We start from the raw sequence: 22,215 nt of genomic DNA, 5'->3' as shown, positions 1-22,215 counted from the left end.
GTTCTCATTAGTTGTTCTTTTTTTCAAACCTCCTCCTCCTTTCAAATGAACGCCGACTGGTGCCACGATTCGCTTATTCCGCCTACCTTCGACGCAATGAATGCACACAAATACGCGACATCCGAGCGCAGCCGGAGAGAAAGACGCACAGCCGGAATGCGATCAGACCGCCGAATTAAGGTGCAGAAGCGGCGAATGCGTGCCTCTAGAATCCCGCTGTGACGGCGTATTGCAATGCGACGATGGTTCCGACGAGGACAACTGCCCGACAGATTCGTTGAACAGGACACGCGACGGTAAGTACGCGAGACTGATCTTCTCCCTGAAAGTGGTAAAAAATTGTACATAATGCTAGATCGCTGTTAATAACGCCTATCTGTGAAACTCGCATCTTTACCCTTCTCTCCTGACTAACGAAAGTCACAGGCTCATGTACAAATATACGGTACGTTGTAACATAGATGTAAGCGTAGCTTCGTCGTAAACATCGGCAAGGCCCATTTATTGATTTATTATTGCATATATCTCTAATTTAGGATATGATACGAAATACCACATTCATATATGTGTATTTTAGTTAGAATAGTTTTGAATATCTTCTCATGGAGAGCCAGCCGATGTGGCGAGCTTTATTATAGATTTCCCGTCTATCATCTTTATTTTTATCTTCATTACCGTCCATTTCGCGTTAACCATTTCTCAGAGTTTCCAATCTCGTTTAAATAATAGAACACAATTAATCATACATTTATTTTTGAGTCTAATTTATGCAACTACAATAGCAACTTATAAAAAGAAAACACAAATATACTATATCTGTACCTTAGAACCGTATTTCCATTATTATGAATTCAGAGAAAACAAGCTTTAAAGTTTTAAAAAAGGAATGGTATTTTATTTTTTTCAGATATAAAATAAAAGTAGCAATTTGATTTATTGAGTTTTTAATAAAGTATATGTTTAATAATATAACTGCCAATAACACGCTGTACTTGTCCAAAATTAAGGCGCTATACAAATTTTCAATATGACTTTTTCTAAATATTGTATTTTAGGAACTAGTAGTAATAGACATAAGATGCTTTATTATTGTAGCATTATACAATTTAAACTCCTGATATATTAACTCTATTTTGACAAAAATTGGAGATATGATTCTTTACCTTTAAGGTACAGGTAGACCATAACAGACCATATGATTAAAATTTATTCTGGCAAAAATATTCTCACAAAAAATCAATACTATAATATCCTTGAAAAATAGACTTTTCTTTTCTGCTACCAAAAATCTGCTACCATTCTATCGTCTTACGATTCGCCTAATTCACGCTCTTCGCTAACACGCGTGTAAAAATCGCAACCGTCGACACTGAAACCAACGCTGATAAACGAAACGACAGATTTTGAGTATACCACTCTGGCGCCACAACATCCCTCACTGCATTTTCCGGAGCCGACCGACACGAGAGTACAGCCTGAGGTAAAATTGGAGGTCGACGACAGGGAGGACGAGGAGTCCACGCTGAGGCCGCCCTCGAACAAGTGCCGTGCCGACGACACGGTACGCTGTCATGACGGCAGTCGTTACATCTGTTCGGTGCAGCAGTGCGACGGTGTCCTGGACTGCGATGACGGTGGTGATGAAGTCGATTGCCCGCATCCAGGTACAGGTTGAGCTGGTTGATCTTCGCCGAGGATCGGGTTTAACGCTAAACGTCGGCGATCTAGAAGAACCGCGTCTCGTCATTTTGGCGAATACCGGAAACAACGTGACTAAAAAAACGAAGAACCGTAGTATAGTCGTAGAGTTATTACAATTAAAGGGTTTTAAAATATTTTGAAATTATATTCGGTAACTCGTTAAGATAACACGGAAGCGGTTCTTCTAATTAATAAATGTATATCTAATTCTTTTTATATTCTGAATGTAGATATGTATGTATAAGCTTCTCTTTGTAACATGATGTTCTTTCACACACAATCAACAATATTGCTTGTGTATATTGTTATGCATATATTATAAGACATGTTTAGAAAGTTTCAACTACATGTTTTATCCTTTATAAAATTGTACATATGTTATTAGAGAATTCTCAGATTTTTGTCGCATCGATGCATGTTATGCACTAACGAGAATAAGATTCGTGTATGTCTTTTTGATGCTTTTTACGTTAAAAGTTAAATTTTCGCCAACAATTGCTTTTTTAAAATTTGAAAACATTGCGATAGCTGCAAAGAAATCAATATATTAACGATTTACGTTTTACAGGTTGCAGCGCTGGCGAATTCGCATGCGACGTAAACAGATGCATATTGGAATCTCAAAGATGCAACTTTGTGGAGGATTGCCAAGATGGTAGCGACGAACATGACTGTAATTATCCAGGTAAGTGTATTGTGATTCTTTATAATACAGCGTAATCATGTACTAGTATTTAAGAATGAATCGCAGGGACTCTTATCTATTTAAGTAAAACGCATTTTTTGTGATCTTGTTAAAAAATTGCATAAAAACTACAATTAAATCTATAATATTCTATAGACTGCAATTAGATCTATTTCCATTTATTTAGCTTCATTTATCTTTGTTTAGCTAGCTCTCTAGCAATATAATTGAACTTTAGAAAAATATATATTTTAAAAATGCGACAATGTCAAATCGATCCGCCTTGATTTCGCGAATTCTCGGTTTTACCGACCGTTTGATAACAAACGGTGCATATCACTCTTGAACACCCAGTATCTTACCTACGACCGTTAGCTTATCAGTCTGCAGACTCGAGCGTAGATGGTATAGACCAGTTGCCTGTTCTACCGACTCGAGGGATCGATAGGGCTGTCATCCCTCGGTACCCTTTTCCACCCCGTTGGAACTTTGCTTATCGAGATCGACGGTTTATCGGCCACGCGTTTCTCGACGCCGCGTTTCTCGACATTAATTCAAATCGGTCCGCTCCTCGTCCAACCGCGGGCGTTGGTGCAAATTTCCGGCGACGTGTCTCCTCCGCGAACGGCGAAGCGAATCCCTAAGCAGCGACGGAAACTGCGCTTTTTCCCAGTAGAAAAATAAGGTCAGACGGGGGAGAGGCCGACGCGCACCAGTACGTACCTACTGAATATTCAAAGCTCGAGGGCTTTTTCTCCTGTCCCGCGCCGCCCTGTCCCGCGCGTCCCCCGGCCTTTTTTCCTCCCGTAGCTTCCTCCGCCTCGAGTGGAGGACGATCGTGGTCAACAACGTGGAAGCGCCGGATACCGGCCGGCGTTGTAAAGCCCACCCGATTGCGGCTACACGTACGAGGCTTTGTTGCGCGAAAGCCAGCTTAATTAGACAGCTGCGCGCGTTCGGCCGGGGTAAATTAGCTCAGTGGTATCGGCTTGTGAATTATATTCTCGCGCCCTCAGAAAGCGCGAAGAAACATCGAATAATCGTGGTTTATATGTTACTTGAATAATTACGTTGTAACTTACCACACTGTTATAATATTAAAGGATAAAATTTAAATAACTCGAATTGAATAACATTTTGTTATTTTTAACTACCATGATGGTCGAAATTTATTATTTTAGCACAAGACAGTAACTCCATTGGTTTTTAGTTAAATTGACATTGTATTAGTTAAATTAACACATGTTGAAGGGGAGCTGTGGCGACCTGTAGGAATAATTGAAAAGACTTAAATTGAGTCTAATTTGACACAATGAATTCAACAGTGCATGTCTTTTTCTTCTTTTTTTTATTTAATTAATAGAGAACTACTTACTTTTTATCGTAAAAACAACAGACAGACTTGATAACGTGTAGAATTAATTTCATATGACATATTAAAAATATCCCCCAATATTAATCACATTTTCTTTACAACAATATTTTATGTAATAGCGAAAAATTCGGGGCATCGCATCGGGCTAATTATTCCGATTTATGTACAATGCGCATAACGAGTCGGCGGCACACATTTGTGCGCACGACAAAACATAGCGCTCTATATTGAAACTATTTTTCGTCATTATCGCGATTTCACAATTATCCGCCATTGAAAATGAACAATTCACAATCACGACTTGAAGCGCTATTCTCGGCGGTGAAGCTAGTCGATGCCTGTCGGCAAATAGCTCCTGCCTCGGTCGGGGCCGGTGGCGGTTGTTGATCGTGGAACTTGCTCTTGGTTAATTCAAATAGAAGCATCGCGCGTCCACCTGCTCGCGATTCCGGTTTCATCGCGTCACTTTATTACGGACATCGCGAGTAATTTCCGAATCGTTAAAACCCGCTCTAACGCACCCGCGCGATGTTCGCCGCGTTGTTGCTTCCGTCCTCGTAACTCGCGCGTCGGACGGCAGGCAGGGGGAAAAAAAGGATGCAGAAACAAATTGAGGAACGGCTTCCCGCTATTCCGTTAATCGTTCACCGGCGGCGAACTGGGGCAGCGCTCGCTCGCGGCGTCGGTGGCTCGCGATCGAAGGATATAATCCTGCGAGGGGCCGATCGTAAATCAAGTAACCGTGCACGCTCCCCGTACATCCGCGGCTCTCATCATTTAAACGTCTCATGGTTAGCGGATATCTTCCGAGTCTTCCGGCAGGCCTTTTTTTTTATCCCTCCGAGAGACGACCGGGCCGGTTTGCGCCCGCGGGTAGGACGTAGGACTGGCACGGGGCACGGGTGGAAGAAGGGGGGACACATCATCGAAGCACCGCTTCACATAAATATCCGCAGACACGCAGGTTGCGGGCCCGGCAAGAAGAGCGCTTTTACTTGCTCCCGGTAATCGCGATGTGCATGCTTAATCAATATTCAAGTATTCAGTCGTGAGGCACGGGGGGGAACGATCGTAGCTCTCCTTCTCCCTCTTTCTCTCTTTCTCTCCCCTTGATTCACCCTCGCTACCCCCTCGCTCCCTTCGCCTCATTGCGTTCTCTCTCTTCTCTCTCTCGAGTAGGAATGCGCATAACTAGTTTCGTGTCCTCGGGTGCCCTCCCTCGCGCCAGCGATATGCCCCCTCGGACAATTATGAGTACCGTTGGAGTCGGGGGTAGAGGGATGAGGCAACTTAGCGACAACGATGGGCACAGAGGGGGTAGACGGAAGAATGAGCACCCTGTCGAGGATGGTAGAACCGAGAGGGAAGGGAGATAACTTGCACGCTAGGCACCGCCACGACAAACGTCAACCCCCGTCGTCTTCGAACATTATTCAGGTGCGTCCTGAGCGCGCGTATATAGACTGGCCGACTTAAACATCCACGATACGTCCTTAAGCGGCAAAGAACGTCGGAGAATACAGAAAGACAGTGATACGACGAAATTTCAGTGTAAGCTTTTTATTAATAAATTACCATTTTATCTAACCCGCGCTCGATAAATGCTGAAATATACTTTTTCAGTTTTTCTTAGAATAAAGCATCTACGTTATAGGTTTACTTTTTTTAGTTATCAAAGTATTCTTGCGGAGAAAATTACAAATAAGATACGTGTGAACATTAATAAACGTCGCTGACAGACGCGCATTAATGCTCTAGAATATAAATAAAGTCTTTTTTACCGCCTCGCCATTCTATATTAATATTATTTTGGAGTAAATTTATTTTTATAGTTCATAATATCTCGGAATATATGCAACAGTATGAAACTTTAAGTGTCCCAATAATAGATTTTAAAATTTGAAATATTTTTGTGCTATGGAATTAATCTAAAACGATTGCGCGCCGGCTAGGTTCGGTATCGCCCGCGATATTTCTTGGCGAAGACATTCACGATTGCTTTTACAACGTAGCGCAGTGCATTCGTTGTCGGAAGTATAACGATGAAAGTCGGAAGTATAACGATATAGTTTCGAGAGAGACTTGTTCGTGACCCTCACGATGAGACCTCCTGCTCCTCTACGTAGCCACGTCACGTCAAACCAGGCCGAATATTGTTATTGCAAACTTATAGATGCTAATAGTCGGGCGATACTTCTACCGTGAATATTGAGATAGTCATCAGCTGCGGAACTTGTAACCGATCGTACCAACAACGTCATCGTGGGCCCACCGTTATCAGTTCAGCTGATAAACTAAATGCTCTTTCTCCGTACATTAACGTCGAAATCATGATCTAAAAAGAGGATAGATTATTAAACTAAATTTAAATAATCCATACTATTATTCGCAGCTCGAATATAAAGCGAAACGACGGCTAAAACGGAGCGTGAAGCGGGGCTTAGACTTGGTCGGCGCGGGTAATAGACGACGATAATAGTACGTAATGGTAGGCTGTGCCTTCGGCGTTTTGATGCTTGTCCGATTACAAGCCGACTGGTGTGTCGACTATTAGGGTTTACGCGAGACTCTCTCTTTTGCATGTCATTACATCTTAACGCCTCTACCACCGCTAGCGTAAACACACGAGCCCGCCCGCGAACGTCCGGCCTGCGAAATTTATCGTTCCCCGCCTGTCCGAAAAACATCCGCAAAAAGAAGTCCGCCCGTCTAATGCGCGTCGACCGTTATCTGGAATATTACTTGCTATCACTTTATTTTCACACACGTCCTCGTCGATTTGTGTTCTCCAACTTGTAACGATGAAGCCAAAGATTTAGGATATTTTGACATTTTGCCAAAACGCACGTCTCACAAATTTCCTTCTACGTAATTTTATTTATAAATTATAATCTTTGTCGTTTCTTTAGCATGCAATTATCATTAAATTTTTATTACATAAAGTATACATATAACTCAAATCGCGTTTTTTTTAATTTATTTGGTAATTAACTTGTGGATACAATACTTTAGATATTATATATATACTTTTTTGTTGTCAAATCTTGAGCGATTTGAAGAAAAGTTCGTTAATTATTTTCCTTGGTTAATGTGACTTTAAAAGATATTAAAGATTTTTTTACAGTTAATTTATACTACGTAATACAATAAATTTATACTAAGTAAGAAAACGCAGATAAAAGGTGCACATTGATAAATTATGTTAACGTATGTCAGCATTGATCGATCCAGCTACTTAAGGGTAAATAACGATATCTATTATAAGATCATTAAACGTTATTACGGTATCTTATTCCAACGACGTTACCTGCGCAAAGAAAATTTTGTTCAATTAGCTACGCTACCATCGTGCGCATTGTCCGTTAAATTAAAAATCGAATTATAAAATATATAAAATATACAAAAAAAATTTCTTTTATAGAAAAACGCAACTGGGAAAACGCCGGGTGAAAATTAACTAGCGCGATGAAACGGTGGCCTTAACACGCACTACACACGAGTTGCTCTTTTTGCAGCGCGATAGTTCTGGGACAAACAATAGATTCCTGAGCCGCAAAAACGTTATCCTCATACGTAGTCGGCCGGACGTTTACATCGCAGCATTTTTCACGAGCGAGGTGCAGTTGCGCGCGTTTTACACATAGACAAAAATAATACCAAAAACCAGTTTCAATCGCCCCGCGAAACCGACATATTAGAAATGTATTTCTTAGTCCTCTAATTGAAAACGGACACCTATAAAGTAGCGATTTAGACAAACGGAAACTTTATAGAAATATCGAGCCAATTCTTTCATTTAAAACAAGGGATAAAGAAAATCTGTAGTTTTAGGCATTTCTAACGTTTCCTCTTTTTTTTCTTCTTCGTTTTTAGCAACAAAAAAAGAGACATCAGTCATAGTGACACGCGTCCGAACGATGGAGCTTAACGCGCATTGTACATACGAGCACGCGTAATACGCGTAATACACGCGCGAATGCATGTTTGATCCTATCAATGGCGTATCAACGTTGGAGTTTCGTGCCAGGATAACGTATAAAAGTTGTCCTTGTTGCGTGCCGTCGCATTGGCATGATCCACATCGTTGCGCGATTGCATCGCCCGCGCCGCGGCGCGAAGTCACATTACGCCGATCAGGGGCATTTGTCCGTTCGTTTACACTTTCGAGACGGAAGGCAGCAGGACGGTTTCACGACGAAAAACGAGCCTACGTCGTCCCGCACATGCCACGGACGACGAGTTTCTAATTGACCACTCGCATGCGCCCGAGTACAGTGGCCGTAAAGCTGCAAAATGTTACATCTTATCAATTTATTTCCGTTTCTCCTTTATTTACTTCCACCTTCAACGTTAACGCCGGTATGTGCCGTATATGCGCTTTATCTGCGGTATGCGTTAAATGAATGCACCGGCATTCATTCTCAACAAGGACGGCTCTGTTCTCAAACTGCACGTAAATGCAACACTAAATTTGTTGCATTTCGCTGATCAGGATCAACTGAGCCGTGAAGAAATAATGCTGTCCTATTATTCCCCCACCGGCACTTGTCCCACACTCGTGCAATTTTATATAATGAAAAATGTTTAATTTATCTTCAATTAAAATATTCATGAGTCGCGATATGCCAATATCGATGTGTTTTGAAATGCAGCCTGTCGTCTATGGGCAATGTAAAAAATTGACGTGATTTTTATTGTATATCTCTGTGGATATATGACACGTATGGATATTTTACATAAGCGAGACCGCGTACTCTGGCATTCTCGTGTACACACTTGTTAAATACATGAATCGATTTTATCAAAAATTGAAGTGACCTTTATCATATAGAGCAAAGATATGCTGATTAGAATATCTTACTAGTATGACCGAGTATCCAATATTATAGGATGAAAATAAGCACATCTTCTTAATAAATTAATACTTCGCGTTATACGCTTTCGCGATGATATTTTGTTACTTTGATACTATTATTTCTGCGCGTGTTCAAGTGATGTTGGCGTCGGTATGGAATACAGATAACAAATGAATTTAGCATGCCTACTTTAGATCGGATGTCGCCTACGCTGTGACGTATTCCATTTGTAAGGGATAAATGACATAACATGTGTCGAGTGACTTGGCTGAATAGAAGATGAGCGATTGCACCAAGTTGTGCCCGTTTCCAAGTTTGGTTATTTCCACGTGCATATCAATGACTTGAGGGTGGCGGCGAGGCGCTTTACGCATTTACAATAATACCTTCTCAATTTGTATCTTACCCTAATGTGGTGAGTTAATTCATTAGCTAGACTTGCGTTACGTCGGTGGTCTTATTGTTAGGTATAACTGACTCTGATAGCACGCTATATTATTACAAATTAGCTTTAATTATTAGTGTATAATATGACAATATGAAGAATAGACTTCGTCGAAAGAGTATAGAGCTGATTTAAAGATATATTCAATCATTGTAGAGTGGCCAGCAACTGTACTGTTTACCCCTTTTTATGTATAAAACGAATAGAAAGAGAGAGAAACAAAATGATAAAATCTATCAGGTAAAAATCCATAAATTTCTATATATTTTTGACTGTTTTTGAAGAGCATGAATAGTTTATTATTTCAACATTTATAATTAGATAATTTTTTTACATTATCTATATAAATTTAACACAAACATATCGACAAGTCAATAAGAGGATCAGCTTTTTCGTCGGTTTCAAAATTATACCTGTCTTTCGAGAATCTCTGGTTTACTTAAAAAATTTCTGGAAACTTTCTGGAAACTAATATTTTACAAAAGATTGTGTGGACCGTCTGAGATGTATGGAAGCCTGAATATTCAGTGACTGTAACATTTTCCGAAGTTTCGGTCACTGCAGGAGACGGCTATTTGTGAGCCAGAATAGTTCATAGCTATATACCGAACGACTTAAATGGTGTAACATTTACTGTAGCTATTTCTAGTTGTCGAGGATAAAATCTTTTATCCGGCGACGGTCTCACGTGTGAAACCGATTTTGCGTTTTAATAGATAATTTCTAGGCTCTCTCTTTCATTATATATGCAAACAATTAATGGAGAAAACGTGTCGTTATTTCTGCATCGCTTTCAAGGCGATGATTCCTCTGGCAGTGATTTTACTTTTTCTTAAATCATCCCGGGTGACGCGTATGAATAATAAAAGCATTAATTACGTCAGCTACAACCCACACGTCTCGCAAACCCGACATATTTGAAATCGAATTACTTGATGGTCTAGAAATGTGGGAAGAGACAGATACATACTTCCTAATTTCAATTTTCATTACGGCGAATATCACTCTCGGTCATGACAGATGGATTTTATATATGCAAAATTACTGTAAATTTCTCATGGAAACATGCATAAATTTTAAATACACCTTACAAATAGTAACATGCGCGGATCTTCGACCGAATATAAAAGTTTTCGCGCTTCATGAAAATGTCATGTTAACTTCAAACTTAAAAAAGAGATTTGTTCTTAAAATATTAATATAACGTTGGGTCACACACGTCAGTTCCATATTTCGAAAAATCTATAAACAAAGTTGGCATGGAGCATTTAAGCAATTAGGATGCAATGTTTGATCTAAAATGTACTCTTGTCAATTTGAAAACTTTTTTAACTTATTTAATGTTAATAGTACATGTGCTTGCGTAGAATATATTATATCTTCGACCCTTTATTCTTTAATTATTGTTAAAGGGGACTTTGGGGCTTTTCTCGCGGATGCGGAATGAGCACGATCGTCGTTGTGTCGTCCGAACACGAATGCGGGTTTGCTTTTATCAGCGGTGGCGGTTCGCTCGCTTTTTAGAATTCATTTTCGGCTTTAAGCTTCATTTCGCGCGCGCGAGAATTAAGCGCGCCGAGGGGCGGCGGCGAGAGCAGCGGGTGGTTGGAGGACAAACAGCAGATTGGTAGGCGTTACCGTGGCACCTCGTACACTTAAGGTCCACTCGTAACAAACGAACAGCACCAACGACAAACAGTCGGTATATATGTACGCGCAAGGTACAGTACGCTGCAACAATATTCCTCGAAGCTTGATCATCGTCAAACATTCTGTTCTCGTATTAATCGCACCTCTTTCCCTAACAAATCTACGATCTTTGTTGTAGATAAACATTGTTAGATGAAGAATGCGTAGAAAAATTATTAAGTCTTTTTTTTTGGAGAAATTATGTCTGAAGTGAAATTCCATTAATATTTCTTCATTTTTATTTATTTAAACCATGTTGAATATTCTATCTGCAGTTTGTGAAAAAAACTAAATAACGAAGCAAGGAATCAAAATATTCTTGCTCTTAAATATTATGCAGTCACTGATCCAGTTCCAGTGACCTTATTCAACTCTATGACTATGAAGTTTTAATCAAGTATCTCAATAGAGCAATAAAGTCGCACAGGTTTGCGTATTGAAAAATATTTCGAAATTATGTTTTTCTTAGAAAAATTTAAATTTAAATTGGTATATGAGTGAACAACGATAATATTTTGCGCGCGGTTTTACCCCCTTTTGCCTCTCGGTATCGATTTTCTTTAATCCGTCCGATGAATAAAAGATGCGTGCCGATTTAAACGCGACTTATGAACGTTAAGGATTACTTCTCTTTCTCTCTCTCTCTCTCTCTCTCGCACGTTCTTTTGAATTGTCAAAACCCAGATTTCTCGCGGCGCTCGGAGAGGCGCCGACTCTTGGACAGTATTATCCCGATGCGTCGTAGCCACGTGTACGTGTCGGCACACGGACGCGCAAACACAGGCGCGGTTATTTCGCGGCGTTCGCGTGCACGCGCCGTTGCTCGTTGCAATTCAGACCCCCTTTTTTGTAATTTACGACAATACGTACGCGGTCGGGAGAATTACGACGCGAGCGGGCGGCGTCGGCGCTCTGGATTTGTTTAATCGTCCCTGAGTAGAACGAAAATTCTGCCCGCGCGACCTGCATAGAGCCCGCGCGCGAACCCGAAAGTAATTTTCGCCCGCAGGTGGGAAACGCACCCCCGATGATGCTCGCTAGAGGCGGCCGAACGAATCGAATTCCCACAAACTATGGCGCGTAACGAGGAATTTATTTCGCCTTAAAGGAAAACGCGGGTCCCCCCCCCTCGCACTTCCGGAACGATCGCGGAAAAAGGACGGGGTGATGAATGGACGCCTTCTGTATAAAAACAACCGAACGCTTTCACGTACCAATCCCGAAAGATAGGTTTCTGTTCTGTCCTCAAAGAAGAGAGCGCGACAGTATTTTGTGTCGTTAGGAATTTCCAGCGTTGAATATCATAATCTCGCGTAATGCAATAGCAAAGAAACGCTGCATGCATGATTCAGCGTGACGACCTAATTTTGCGATATCAGTTGACTATTATTAAATGACACATTTAAACATGAAAAAATGATTAGCAATGTTCGACTGTAATCTTCATTCTATTTGATAATCAGATAGATTTATAGAATGCGAAATATGTTGCAATATTCAAATATAATAAATAAATTGTACAATGGCAAGATAATCGCAAAATTAACAAAGCCATTTACGTAGCAGATTATTTATAAAGCGAAGTTTATATCAGAAATAAATATTATATATGTGTATGTATGATATCGCTAATTTTGAATCTAAATTATCTGATTTTAGTACCATTATTTGGACGCGGTTTTGCAATGCGAAAACCATCTCCAAAATCTTACTTTTCTGCTAGAGCGAATTTTGCAAAACATTAGAAATGAAAATTCTGCACTAACGTTATTAGTACCATTTACACATCAAATTATCTGCTGTTTTTTTGCTATTTTCATTTAGATTGAAGTAAACTACTTTTGCTAAATAAAATGAATAAGAAGGTAAAGCTCGTGGCTCATTCGATTAGTAACAAAAATAAGCCATAATAAAATTCTTCTCGGGCTAAATGGGTCGCATCAACTTTTGTACCCGCATCTTTCTCTACCTTTTTGCAATTTTCGTACTAAATGGCTCGATTTACCGTCCCGATTGCGGAATATAGATATATAAATCAGGATGTCATCGGGGGTCGATCGTTTATCTCAGAAGCGCGGAATTCGACGGCGAGTCGGGAAATCGAGAGCGCTTCTCGACGCCGCTCGTTTCGCCTGCCTTGGTCCATCTCCCGAGTCGAGAGATTCTAACTGTTATGCTAACGCGAGTATCATAATCCGGGCTTCGTCAACGCGCGGGACGTCGCGGGGGGTGGGGGGGGGGAGGATCGCGGCGCGGCTCTACATTCTCCAAAGCGAAAGCCAAAGAACGGAAACGAAGGGACACGCTCTTCCTCGGGACCGGAGGGCCCCATCTCCTTCTCTTCTCCCTCCTAGGAGTTGAAAAAGTCCATTAGTATGAAAATGCGATATAAGACGGGTTTGAATAAACATGCGCCGTCCCTTTCTTCCGCGACGTGTCTACATCGTGTCGCGGGCACATTTCGCCCTCGCCGTCTTTATCCTCCCGCCTCCCTCTCCGTTTTTACCTCGTCGTCGACGTCGTCGTCGTTCTCCGTTACGCACGTCGGCACGCCCATCCGGGCGCGCACAGACCCGTGTGATTCTAAAGTTATTTTATTTAAAGTTTTATAATCCGCACAAACCGAACGTGTCGGCCGACCTGCTACCCCCTCCCCCTCCTTGCCCCCCTCCGCACGCTACGATTACCGACGTCCGTCTCGATGTGCATCATTGCGCTTCGTAGAAATTCAATAGAAATTGATAAATCTCATCACCAATAATAACAGATAATGATGCTGATGTGTTTAATCAATTTATTGAAACGAGTATTTGCTGGTGATTAAAATACATTTGAATCTCGTCTTTGATATTAAATCATTCACACTCGTGGTCAAGTCGCAGCTGCGCTTTTAGCCTTATTAAATTCCCGAATATTTCCTGGAGGAAAATATGAAATATTCGATGTTTGTGATTACGACAAGTAATATAAAATTAATCGTCAACGAGACAATATTCCTGCTGCCCAGATGAGCGAGCGAGACATTTCAAGATCGTGCATCGTTAGTCCGCGTAAAAACACGCAGTTTTCATCCCCTTTCCATTTAAACCTCTTTCGATATATATATATATATATATATATATATACAATGATATAACGTGCAAGTAATCGTTATAAATATCCGATTCTTTAAATAATTTGTGACTCGTCATCCTCTGACGCTTCGTTTGATATCATTGCTTCAGGAGCACATAAGATTAAAATGTGCGTTTACAAGAGTGAAAAGAAAAAGGGTTAAACGAGATCAGAGGAGTTCATCTGCGAGTTCATCTCGCGGGACGGGTCGGCGCCGACTCTCGGCACAGGACGGGCGACGTCGAGCGGCGCCGAGCGAGCGCCGGAAACTGCCGAGAGGTCGAAGCGCGCCAAAGGGTCGGCATGAGGCCGTGTCGGCCGCCCGCGTGATTGCCATTACGCCACGGAGCCGCGGTACCTGCAAGACCTCCCACGCTACTCTCGGCCGACAGTTACTCGCTCGGAACACGACGGGTCGGTCGCTTCTAGTCCGCGCGCTCCTAGTCCGCCTCCGGTACGCGCCGACGATAGTATCGCGGAGGATAACGCACCGATTCCTGCTACGTCGGCGGCACGAGCCGGCGCGCGAGCCGGCGAATAAAGGGAGAAGTCAACCGAAAAAGTTCCGCAAGTTGAATTAACCGGAGCCGGGTGGTATGAACACTAATTGACCCTGGACTGGTCCCGCGCGCCTGGCACCTCGAGCGAAAGATCCCGCGCTCGGTCCAAATTCGCGACTCCGTCCCGCCTCACGTTTCTTCGCGCGAACATACTCGATCGTCGTGTGGTGCGCTTCCTGCTGAAACGCGCCGCCGAATCGAATTAGACTGCGGGTATAGTTCGGTTAGGTGGCTGTTGCATGCGACCGGCTCTCCGGCTGATAGAGTCTCTGCTGTTCGTCGGAGCAATATAATTGCCGATAACTGTGTGAGTTGAGTACGAGGGTGAAAGCTCGATCTATCGTTCCTCGTTCCGCGCACCTGTCAGTCATCCGAGCGCTTCAAGAAGACTCGATATAGACGTTCGATTCGCCTCACGGTTCATTTGCCTCGCGTTTGTAACGCGGGGTAAGTAGTGTTTTCGGAAACGAGACTGATCCGGGTGTCAATGCAGACGTCTTAAATAAGCCTGTCGCTCGTCGAGCCGATGATATTTTTTTCGTCCCTTTCGGATCGGACTGCTCCCCTGTTTTCCTTGGCTGATCAGCTCGAGCTTCGATCCCTGGTCTTCTGTCTATTCATAAATGGTGTCGCGTTACAAAATTCGGCTTAATCTGCATCTCCGTTTTCATTCTTAGTACTATCATTCTTCTCCTTCCAGAGACTAAATATATCCCGGTGACATTCTAGTCTATATGATGCCGATGATGAAATTAAAGTCGCATTCTTAAGATAACGTTCATACATTGAATCGTTGAAAAGGACTTGGAAAAGTGAAACTATAAAAATCGATTTTCAGTCTGATTTGATATCTTTAAATGAAAAGATTTTGTTTCTTTCGGCAAATTATTATTTTTTTATTTAAAAAAAAGAAATTAGCATAAAGATACATAAAGATGAATGCAAAATTGCGATGGCGTTAGATAACGATTTTAAGAGATCTGATAAACCATATTAATATTTTATTGTATTTCTTCCTATGTTTATAACCCAGAAAAGTTTTTCGCTTTCGTACAGAAACTTTCCTGTGCATGTTCCCTGAATTTATGATGCCTATTTCATCGCTTCGTATATATTTAAATGTCTCTTCGATGCTCGTGCTTTACGAGGGGTGGAAAAGTGCAGCCCGCATTTGTGAAGCGTGTCACTCGCTCGGAAGCCGGCTAATCTTTCGTCCAAAATTATCCGCATCGAGAAGAGACGGAAGGAACGGATATATTTAGTTTCCATTTTTTTTCTTCTTTCATCTTTCCTTCGCTTGAATCATTGATGAGCTTATCGCGTGAGTTGTTCCGAAGTCACAGTCGCTCGTTCGCGCTCCTTTCTCTCTCTCTCTTTCTCTTTCTCCCGTAGTGTTTGTCGAAAGGCTTGATCACGTTTATTCGAACGTGAACTCGTTCCGAAGGGTTGCAACTTGTTTATGTTCGGTTCACGGGAAGAACAACGAAGTACAAGAGCAAGAGCCATCGCCGATGACTCGGCGTTGTCGCGCGCTGATGCACCGTAGTAGAGGGAGAGCGTTCGAAGAGAAAAAAAAATACAAAGTAGCTTAGTGCCTCCCACGCTTCTGCCGTTGACAGCGGCGGTGGGGTGTTCCCTATACTCGGATGGCTCTTTCTTCGGTCTATGACATCTAACGGCATGCCAGTCCGCCAGATTCGGTCAGCGCGACGTCTTCGTTCCTCTCGATCATCGTGATCGAGGGAGCTCTCGATCACGTTCTCGGACCACCTCCCCCCTGCCCCCCTTGCCGGCGATTCGCCCGGGTAATCGTAGGTTCGTAGGTTCCTCTTATTCGGGTGACAAAGTAACGTTTTTAATTAGCGGAGAAGTCGTGTGCCGTCTAATAATGTCCCCCTTGGCCCGATCGATTCGGCCGGCGCGGCGGCCGTTTCGACTCCCGCAAATTTCGATCGTCGCGCTCGAAAGACTTTCGTGATCACGGTTACGTTCCCCGAGGTGGACGTAACTTGTTTTGCTCGAGGTGCAACGCGCGTTACACGAGAACCCCAGGAAAGTACCTTCCCTTCCCGAACGACCGAGGCTCGTGCATAATGTAGCCCGTATCGTCGGGCGATTTGTAAGGTGAAGTTAAGCCCGGGCCGTTAGATATAGTATCACCCGTTTCTCTATCTCTCTTTCAGTGACAGACGAATTCGCGTAACTTCTAACCGCTTGTATAATTTCTCTTTACGATCACGGCGAATAAATCCGGCGACCGGGATTGACGCGCGTCGTAAAGTGCCGGGGTTACGAGCTCGCGACGAACCCCGTTGTCACCCAGTTTCTAATCCATCGAGGTTTCTCCACATCCGAAATTAAATTGCGGAGTAATGCAGGGCACGGAGTCCGAAAAGAATCTCATTTGCGACTCGAGTAAGAGCGAACATGAGTTTTCCCCGAGTAAATCCTTCCGAGGCACGTAACGAAAGTCTAGCATGCATCTTCGCGACGTGCTTTTACGCATGGTACTCTACCGCCAATACGTAAGTGCGATCGCGAAAAGCTACCGTCGCGCGTCGCGGTCGCCTGGTCTCCGCCTTCTCTCGCATCACAATCAAGATAATGGCAACTTTTACGAACAATTTAAATCAGATAATTCGAATGATAAAAAGACTGACGTATTTAAAAAAAAAATTATTTTTTAATAAATTCGTTACAGTTTTTTTACTGATATATTAAACAAAAATAAGTATCCACAATTGAGACTTAAACATTTTCGAAATTGTGAAAATAACAAATTGTTAGATGTATTTCTTAATATCTGACGAAGCGAAAGAGAAGCGCGAAAATATCTTTGCTCTCGTCGTACGAATGATGGTTAATTGCGATTGAATTTATAAGAGTCGACTAAACATGTATCGCGAGAAGTTCTAACGATATTGGAAAATTGGAGTACAGTAGAAGAAAAGCGCGTGACACAATGGAGAAACCGCGACAGGCGCCGACAATGCAACGGGAAGCGAGATTGAAGACCGTGGCTGGCGTGCATCAAACTCGACGGCGGGCGGCGCGGCGGCGGGCCGTCATTCAGAAAATAATTAAAAATAATTGAAAAACACAGCGCGTCGTGGCGGCGCACGGCCATTGTCTGTTTACCGGGGCGCACAATTTCCTCGGCTTTTACCGCAACCGCGCCGCGCAATCCGGCTTAATCCGCGCGAACAAATACTTGAATTGTCGCCGCGCGTAAAGACGGAAAAGAGGTAGACCGGGAGTAAGGGGAACAAACCAGATGAGGGACTGCGTAAATCGCGAGGCCAGATCCTATGATTCGGACGTCGTCGGCGGAAATCGCGGAAGGAGAGAAAGATGTACGTGCTCGACGAAGAATCCGACTCCCTATTCGCAAGTAACGAATCGGAAGTTACCCCGGAAGAAAAAAGAAATACGAGCCGGCTCTTTCGCCGGAAAGAGAGACTCGCATTGCAGAAAAATCGTGACACGGGCATAAAAACTTTTTTCTCAACTTTCTACGATCTATCTTCGTCGCGTGCCTCGACATTCCGAGGACGGACGAGACGAGACTTGCGGTTCCTGTCGTTTCCTGCCATACACTTTTCGGTTCCATCGCCTCGAGCCCCGATATACACAGCGAATAAAACTCTCCGCGGAAACGTCAGGAGGGAGGGAAGGTGCTTTCCACCGCGATCGGTACGCACAAGTCAATTAACTTTTGCAATCATATTTAGCTCCTGAGTGTACCAACTTTCGCTTTCCTTCGTGGCGAACCGAGACGCGCTCCTGAGGCAGTCGGAAGCTCTCGTTTCCGTGCGAGAGGCAGTGCGCGCGCACGCGCGCGTGCAAAATCGTGTACGTGGCAAATGAATCGCTCGTAAAACGATCGACAAGTGAAATGGGACTGCCGGCGACGAGACTCCTGTCGATCCTTTTGCTCCTGCTGGCCCTAGCACGATCGAGCCTCGCGCAGAGGCACAGAACTCCGTATCGATCACGTACTCGAGGTAAATACGATCTCTCTCAGAATCCTTTCCATTAAACCGACGTCTTAAGCTCGGCAGCGGTGATCGTGTCGCGACACTAGGGTAAAAAAATTTTTTTTACGAGGTGAGACTCAAGTAAATTACGAGTTCAAACTTTTCTCCACCGTTTTCAACGGTCTATTTCGTGTAACATTGCTGGTGTAATGCAAATGTCCCCGCGCTACGACGTTGTGATGTGCTGCCATTGCCGAGCTTAATGCCTTAACTATTAAGTATTAAAGCGTTCGTACTTTAATCTCTTAAGTTTTATTCCGTAACTTTTCTTGTCCGCGGTAATAGCTAATAATTTCTACGGATGAGAAATAACCTCTGCGAAGAAGTGCGATTGATCAGCGATATTTTATAATGGTAGGAAAAGATGATTCACGTTGAAAGCCTTATCTATACACGGCAAGAAAATCGTTTGTTCTACTTATACTATAGAGATCTTGCGCCCGTAAGAACCCATTACTCCTCAAGTTCACGACAAGTGAATAGCATTGTTTTAAGCGATTACACAATTTTTCCGGCAATTCTATATCTCTCTCTTCTCCTTCTCCTTCTTTCTGTTTGCTTTTACAGCGTGTCACGTTTACCTCTTTTTCTCTCCCTGTCCGACTCCGGCGGACCCTCGCGCTTTCTTTCTTCGTTCCCTCTATTCTCTTTCGCGCCATAGTGCTGGCGTTTAATTGCATGATGTCGGGCACACGATGTATTTTCAGGATAAATCTCGCGATGTTTCGTTCGCGTTAGAAAACGCGGGACTACGCAGCGAGCTGAAGGCGAAAAAGAGTTGGAAATATAACGCAAGAAGTCTCTTTTACGCGATAGTGGATAATACAGTGGCGCTCGAATATCGTTCGCGAAATGAAACAATCGCCCCGGTCTCTCTTCTCATAAATCTTGACACCTTCTCCACTTCGCGTGCGTATCGCATTTTATACGTGCGCAATACGCATCAAGCTCTAAACATTTGATAGGGTATGCAAATACCCAAGGGGCGTTCTACATTTCCGAAAGGAAAACTTGTTGCATGTAAATTGACAATAGAGTATTTGTAAATACTTTTTAAAATAATGCGAAGTAATGTAAGGCCTGACATTTTTACATAGTGTATAAATTCGACTGATTTGTACTTTATGCAGTAAGCTGCAAATTCATTCATTACTGGAAATAGTAATTAAAGCATCAGTTACCATAAAGCATTTTATATATAAAACTACTATAGTATTCCGATTTTATGGGATGATAGCTCATCTCTATATAAAAAAAAATGTAAAGGTAAGGAACTGGGAATTCTATTTATGTGTTTTAAACAATGCAGCAGGTGACGATAAATGCGGCCACGCGCGCACATAGAGATACGTGTACATACACGTGTGTATGTGGCCACTATAAAACGCACGTAATATAAAAGCTGCCCCCAGCTACCCCTTCCGCACGGGCGATGCGTTCTTTTTCTCTCCAATTTTTTCATCCTGCTCGCTCCCCGTGTTACTCGCGCTGAAAGCTCGTAGTTGCACCGCATTACACTGTAGCGGTTTATGTCCCCCCGAGATATAATATTTAGTTTAGATACACGAAGATATTAGATAAAGAAGAAACGGTTAAAAATATCGCGATATTTCTGGTATTTCGTGAAGGTCTCATTGCGTTCGCATAGAGACATAGAGACAGAAGTTGATTTTTAAATGCTATACATTAGACGAATTTGTTGGACATAGAGAGAAAAAGAAATTGGAAATCAGTGATATATAATACATAACATTTATTAATTTAATCAATATTATCAATTAAATTAAATAATGGTCATTTCTTTAGTACGTTAGAGTACCAACGCCTCTGTCGCGAACAGAATCTGTTATGTATAAATAAAAATGTAATCGCTGTTATAGCCCACGATTAATTTTAATTTAAACTAAAAGTACGGCCGTTTCGATATTCGGTTTATGTACATCTGGAATGAACGACAGAGCACGCAATGAGCAGTAATTTCGAGCAATTGGACCTTCGTAAGAAAATACAGCGTGATTTCTCCGTTCATTTGCATCTTCGATCGTTGTAATAATAATCGACGACACAAGCAATGTCAAATTGGAGCATAAAGTGGTACGAATGTGTACACAAAAGCCTAGCGCGATTATCGCGAGGGAAATGGGCCGAGAGAGCGGCCGAGGTTTAGCCGGAGGGGACAAAACACGAGGACTCGAAGTCGTCCGTTGCGCGGAACCGAGCGAAGGTAGGGACCTTGCTACGCGATGGTGGGCGGACGGACGAGCGAGCGTATATGGGCAAGTTCGTTATTATTTATTAATACATTTACGATTGTGCGGTAAAGCAGCGGGCAGAAGTTCGCGACGCGGCAACGACCGCCCGCTACGGGCCCAGGCTAATGGGCAAGAAACTCGGAAGTTCCATAACCGACGTTAACGATGCGTTGCGTTTATGCGTCGGCGATCCCGGCGCGATGTTGCTCTCGTTAGAACATCTCCTAATCCCGCCCGTGCCGGTGGGAGAAAAGCGTTAAAGAACGCGTTCGCGTAAACCGCACTCATCCGCCCTGATTTCCCTACAACGCGTCATTTTCTGAAATAGCGCCGCGATAAATTCATCATTATTGCTACTAAATCTCTGTAGACGAAGCTTATTACGATCGAATGTATTACTGCTTTTAGAATGTCATATTTAAATTGGTTCAGATTAGTTTCTGCTGGATTGTCGTGTCGTATTTTGGGCAGGACAGTCTCACAATTAGAAAGAATTTTTTAAAAGTTTTTAATGAATCAATAAACTTAAAAATGAAAATAGATTACAATTACATAGAATAAAATTATTGGTTTCTATTTAATTTTTTTTACATTAAATATTTATTGACATTATTAAGGTTTGATTTTACAAATTTAATTTTAAAGATGTGAAATTTTTGTTCTCTTCGAAATGATATAAATTTATAAGTTAGCTTATATAAAATTAATATGAGTGCTGCGCTATTTTTCTAAAAAAAAGTCGAGATTGATTATTGTATATCTATCGCTGAATTTAGCTTTTATTATATTTTTATATGGCCGTCCACACATAATTTAAATTATAAAACTTATAACATAAAAGTATATACTTTTATGTTTAAACATGATTTTATGTTATAAAATCATGTTTAAAAACATGATATATTGATTATTTCGAATGCTGACTTTGTTATGCTTTTTTCTGAACTCTTGTCACAAAATGAAGCAAAACGCTCTCGGCCACCATTTCAGTTTACGTAAGAACAATATAACTATGTACATTTTCGTCAACAATGATTGCCGAATGCACTACATCGCAAAAAAAATATTCTTTGTTGATTTGTCACGTAAATAACGAGAATGAATATCAATCGCGAGGTAGCACTGCGCGAATTAAGTGATCCGCGCCAGAGAGTACGCTGTAATTTCAGGGTTAAAGATTTTCCTCGCGCAAATCGAGGCACGGGGATTCATTTTCGGAGCAGTCGGGATTTACGACGGTGTTAAATCCCGACGGTCACCGTCGGCGTCGTCGATTTCGATAGCGAAAGTGTAGTGCGACCGTTAAAAGGCGTAAAAGGCGGAAGAATAGGAGCGGAAACGCGGCCTCTCGCACGTTGAATTCTCATCCGGAGCTATCCTCTCGGAGATAACTCTCCGACTGTAGGCGAAAACTCGTTTCTTAAATTTATGCATTGGCTGGGACATAAGACATAAAACTCCCCATTTTTGCGCTTTTTAATCGAAACGCTCCATTTCCGTC

The 22,215-nt window shown here is 42.3% G+C and overlaps 1 protein-coding gene across 13 annotated transcripts in view; it reads left to right on the top strand.

Moving 5' to 3' along the window:
• Trol (terribly reduced optic lobes) overlaps positions 1-22,215 on the top strand; it is a 154,346-nt gene that overhangs the window by 53,110 nt on the left and 79,021 nt on the right. For all 13 annotated transcript variants that reach the window (XM_071726196.1, XM_071726201.1, XM_071726191.1 and 10 more), the window contains exons 7-9: positions 132-296; positions 1,401-1,664; positions 2,270-2,386. In XM_071726196.1, coding sequence (XP_071582297.1) covers positions 132-296; positions 1,401-1,664; positions 2,270-2,386 — 546 coding nt within the window. The remainder of the gene's footprint in view (positions 1-131; positions 297-1,400; positions 1,665-2,269; positions 2,387-22,215) is intronic.

This window comes from Temnothorax nylanderi, unplaced genomic scaffold (genome assembly GCF_030848795.1).
Source record: "Temnothorax nylanderi isolate EJ_2023f unplaced genomic scaffold, tnyl_v1.0 TNYL_tig0009_pilon, whole genome shotgun sequence".
NCBI classification, from domain to species: Eukaryota; Metazoa; Arthropoda; class Insecta; order Hymenoptera; family Formicidae; genus Temnothorax; species Temnothorax nylanderi.
Note: the sequence above shows the minus strand (reverse complement) of the source record. Positions and strands in the feature narration are given on the sequence as shown.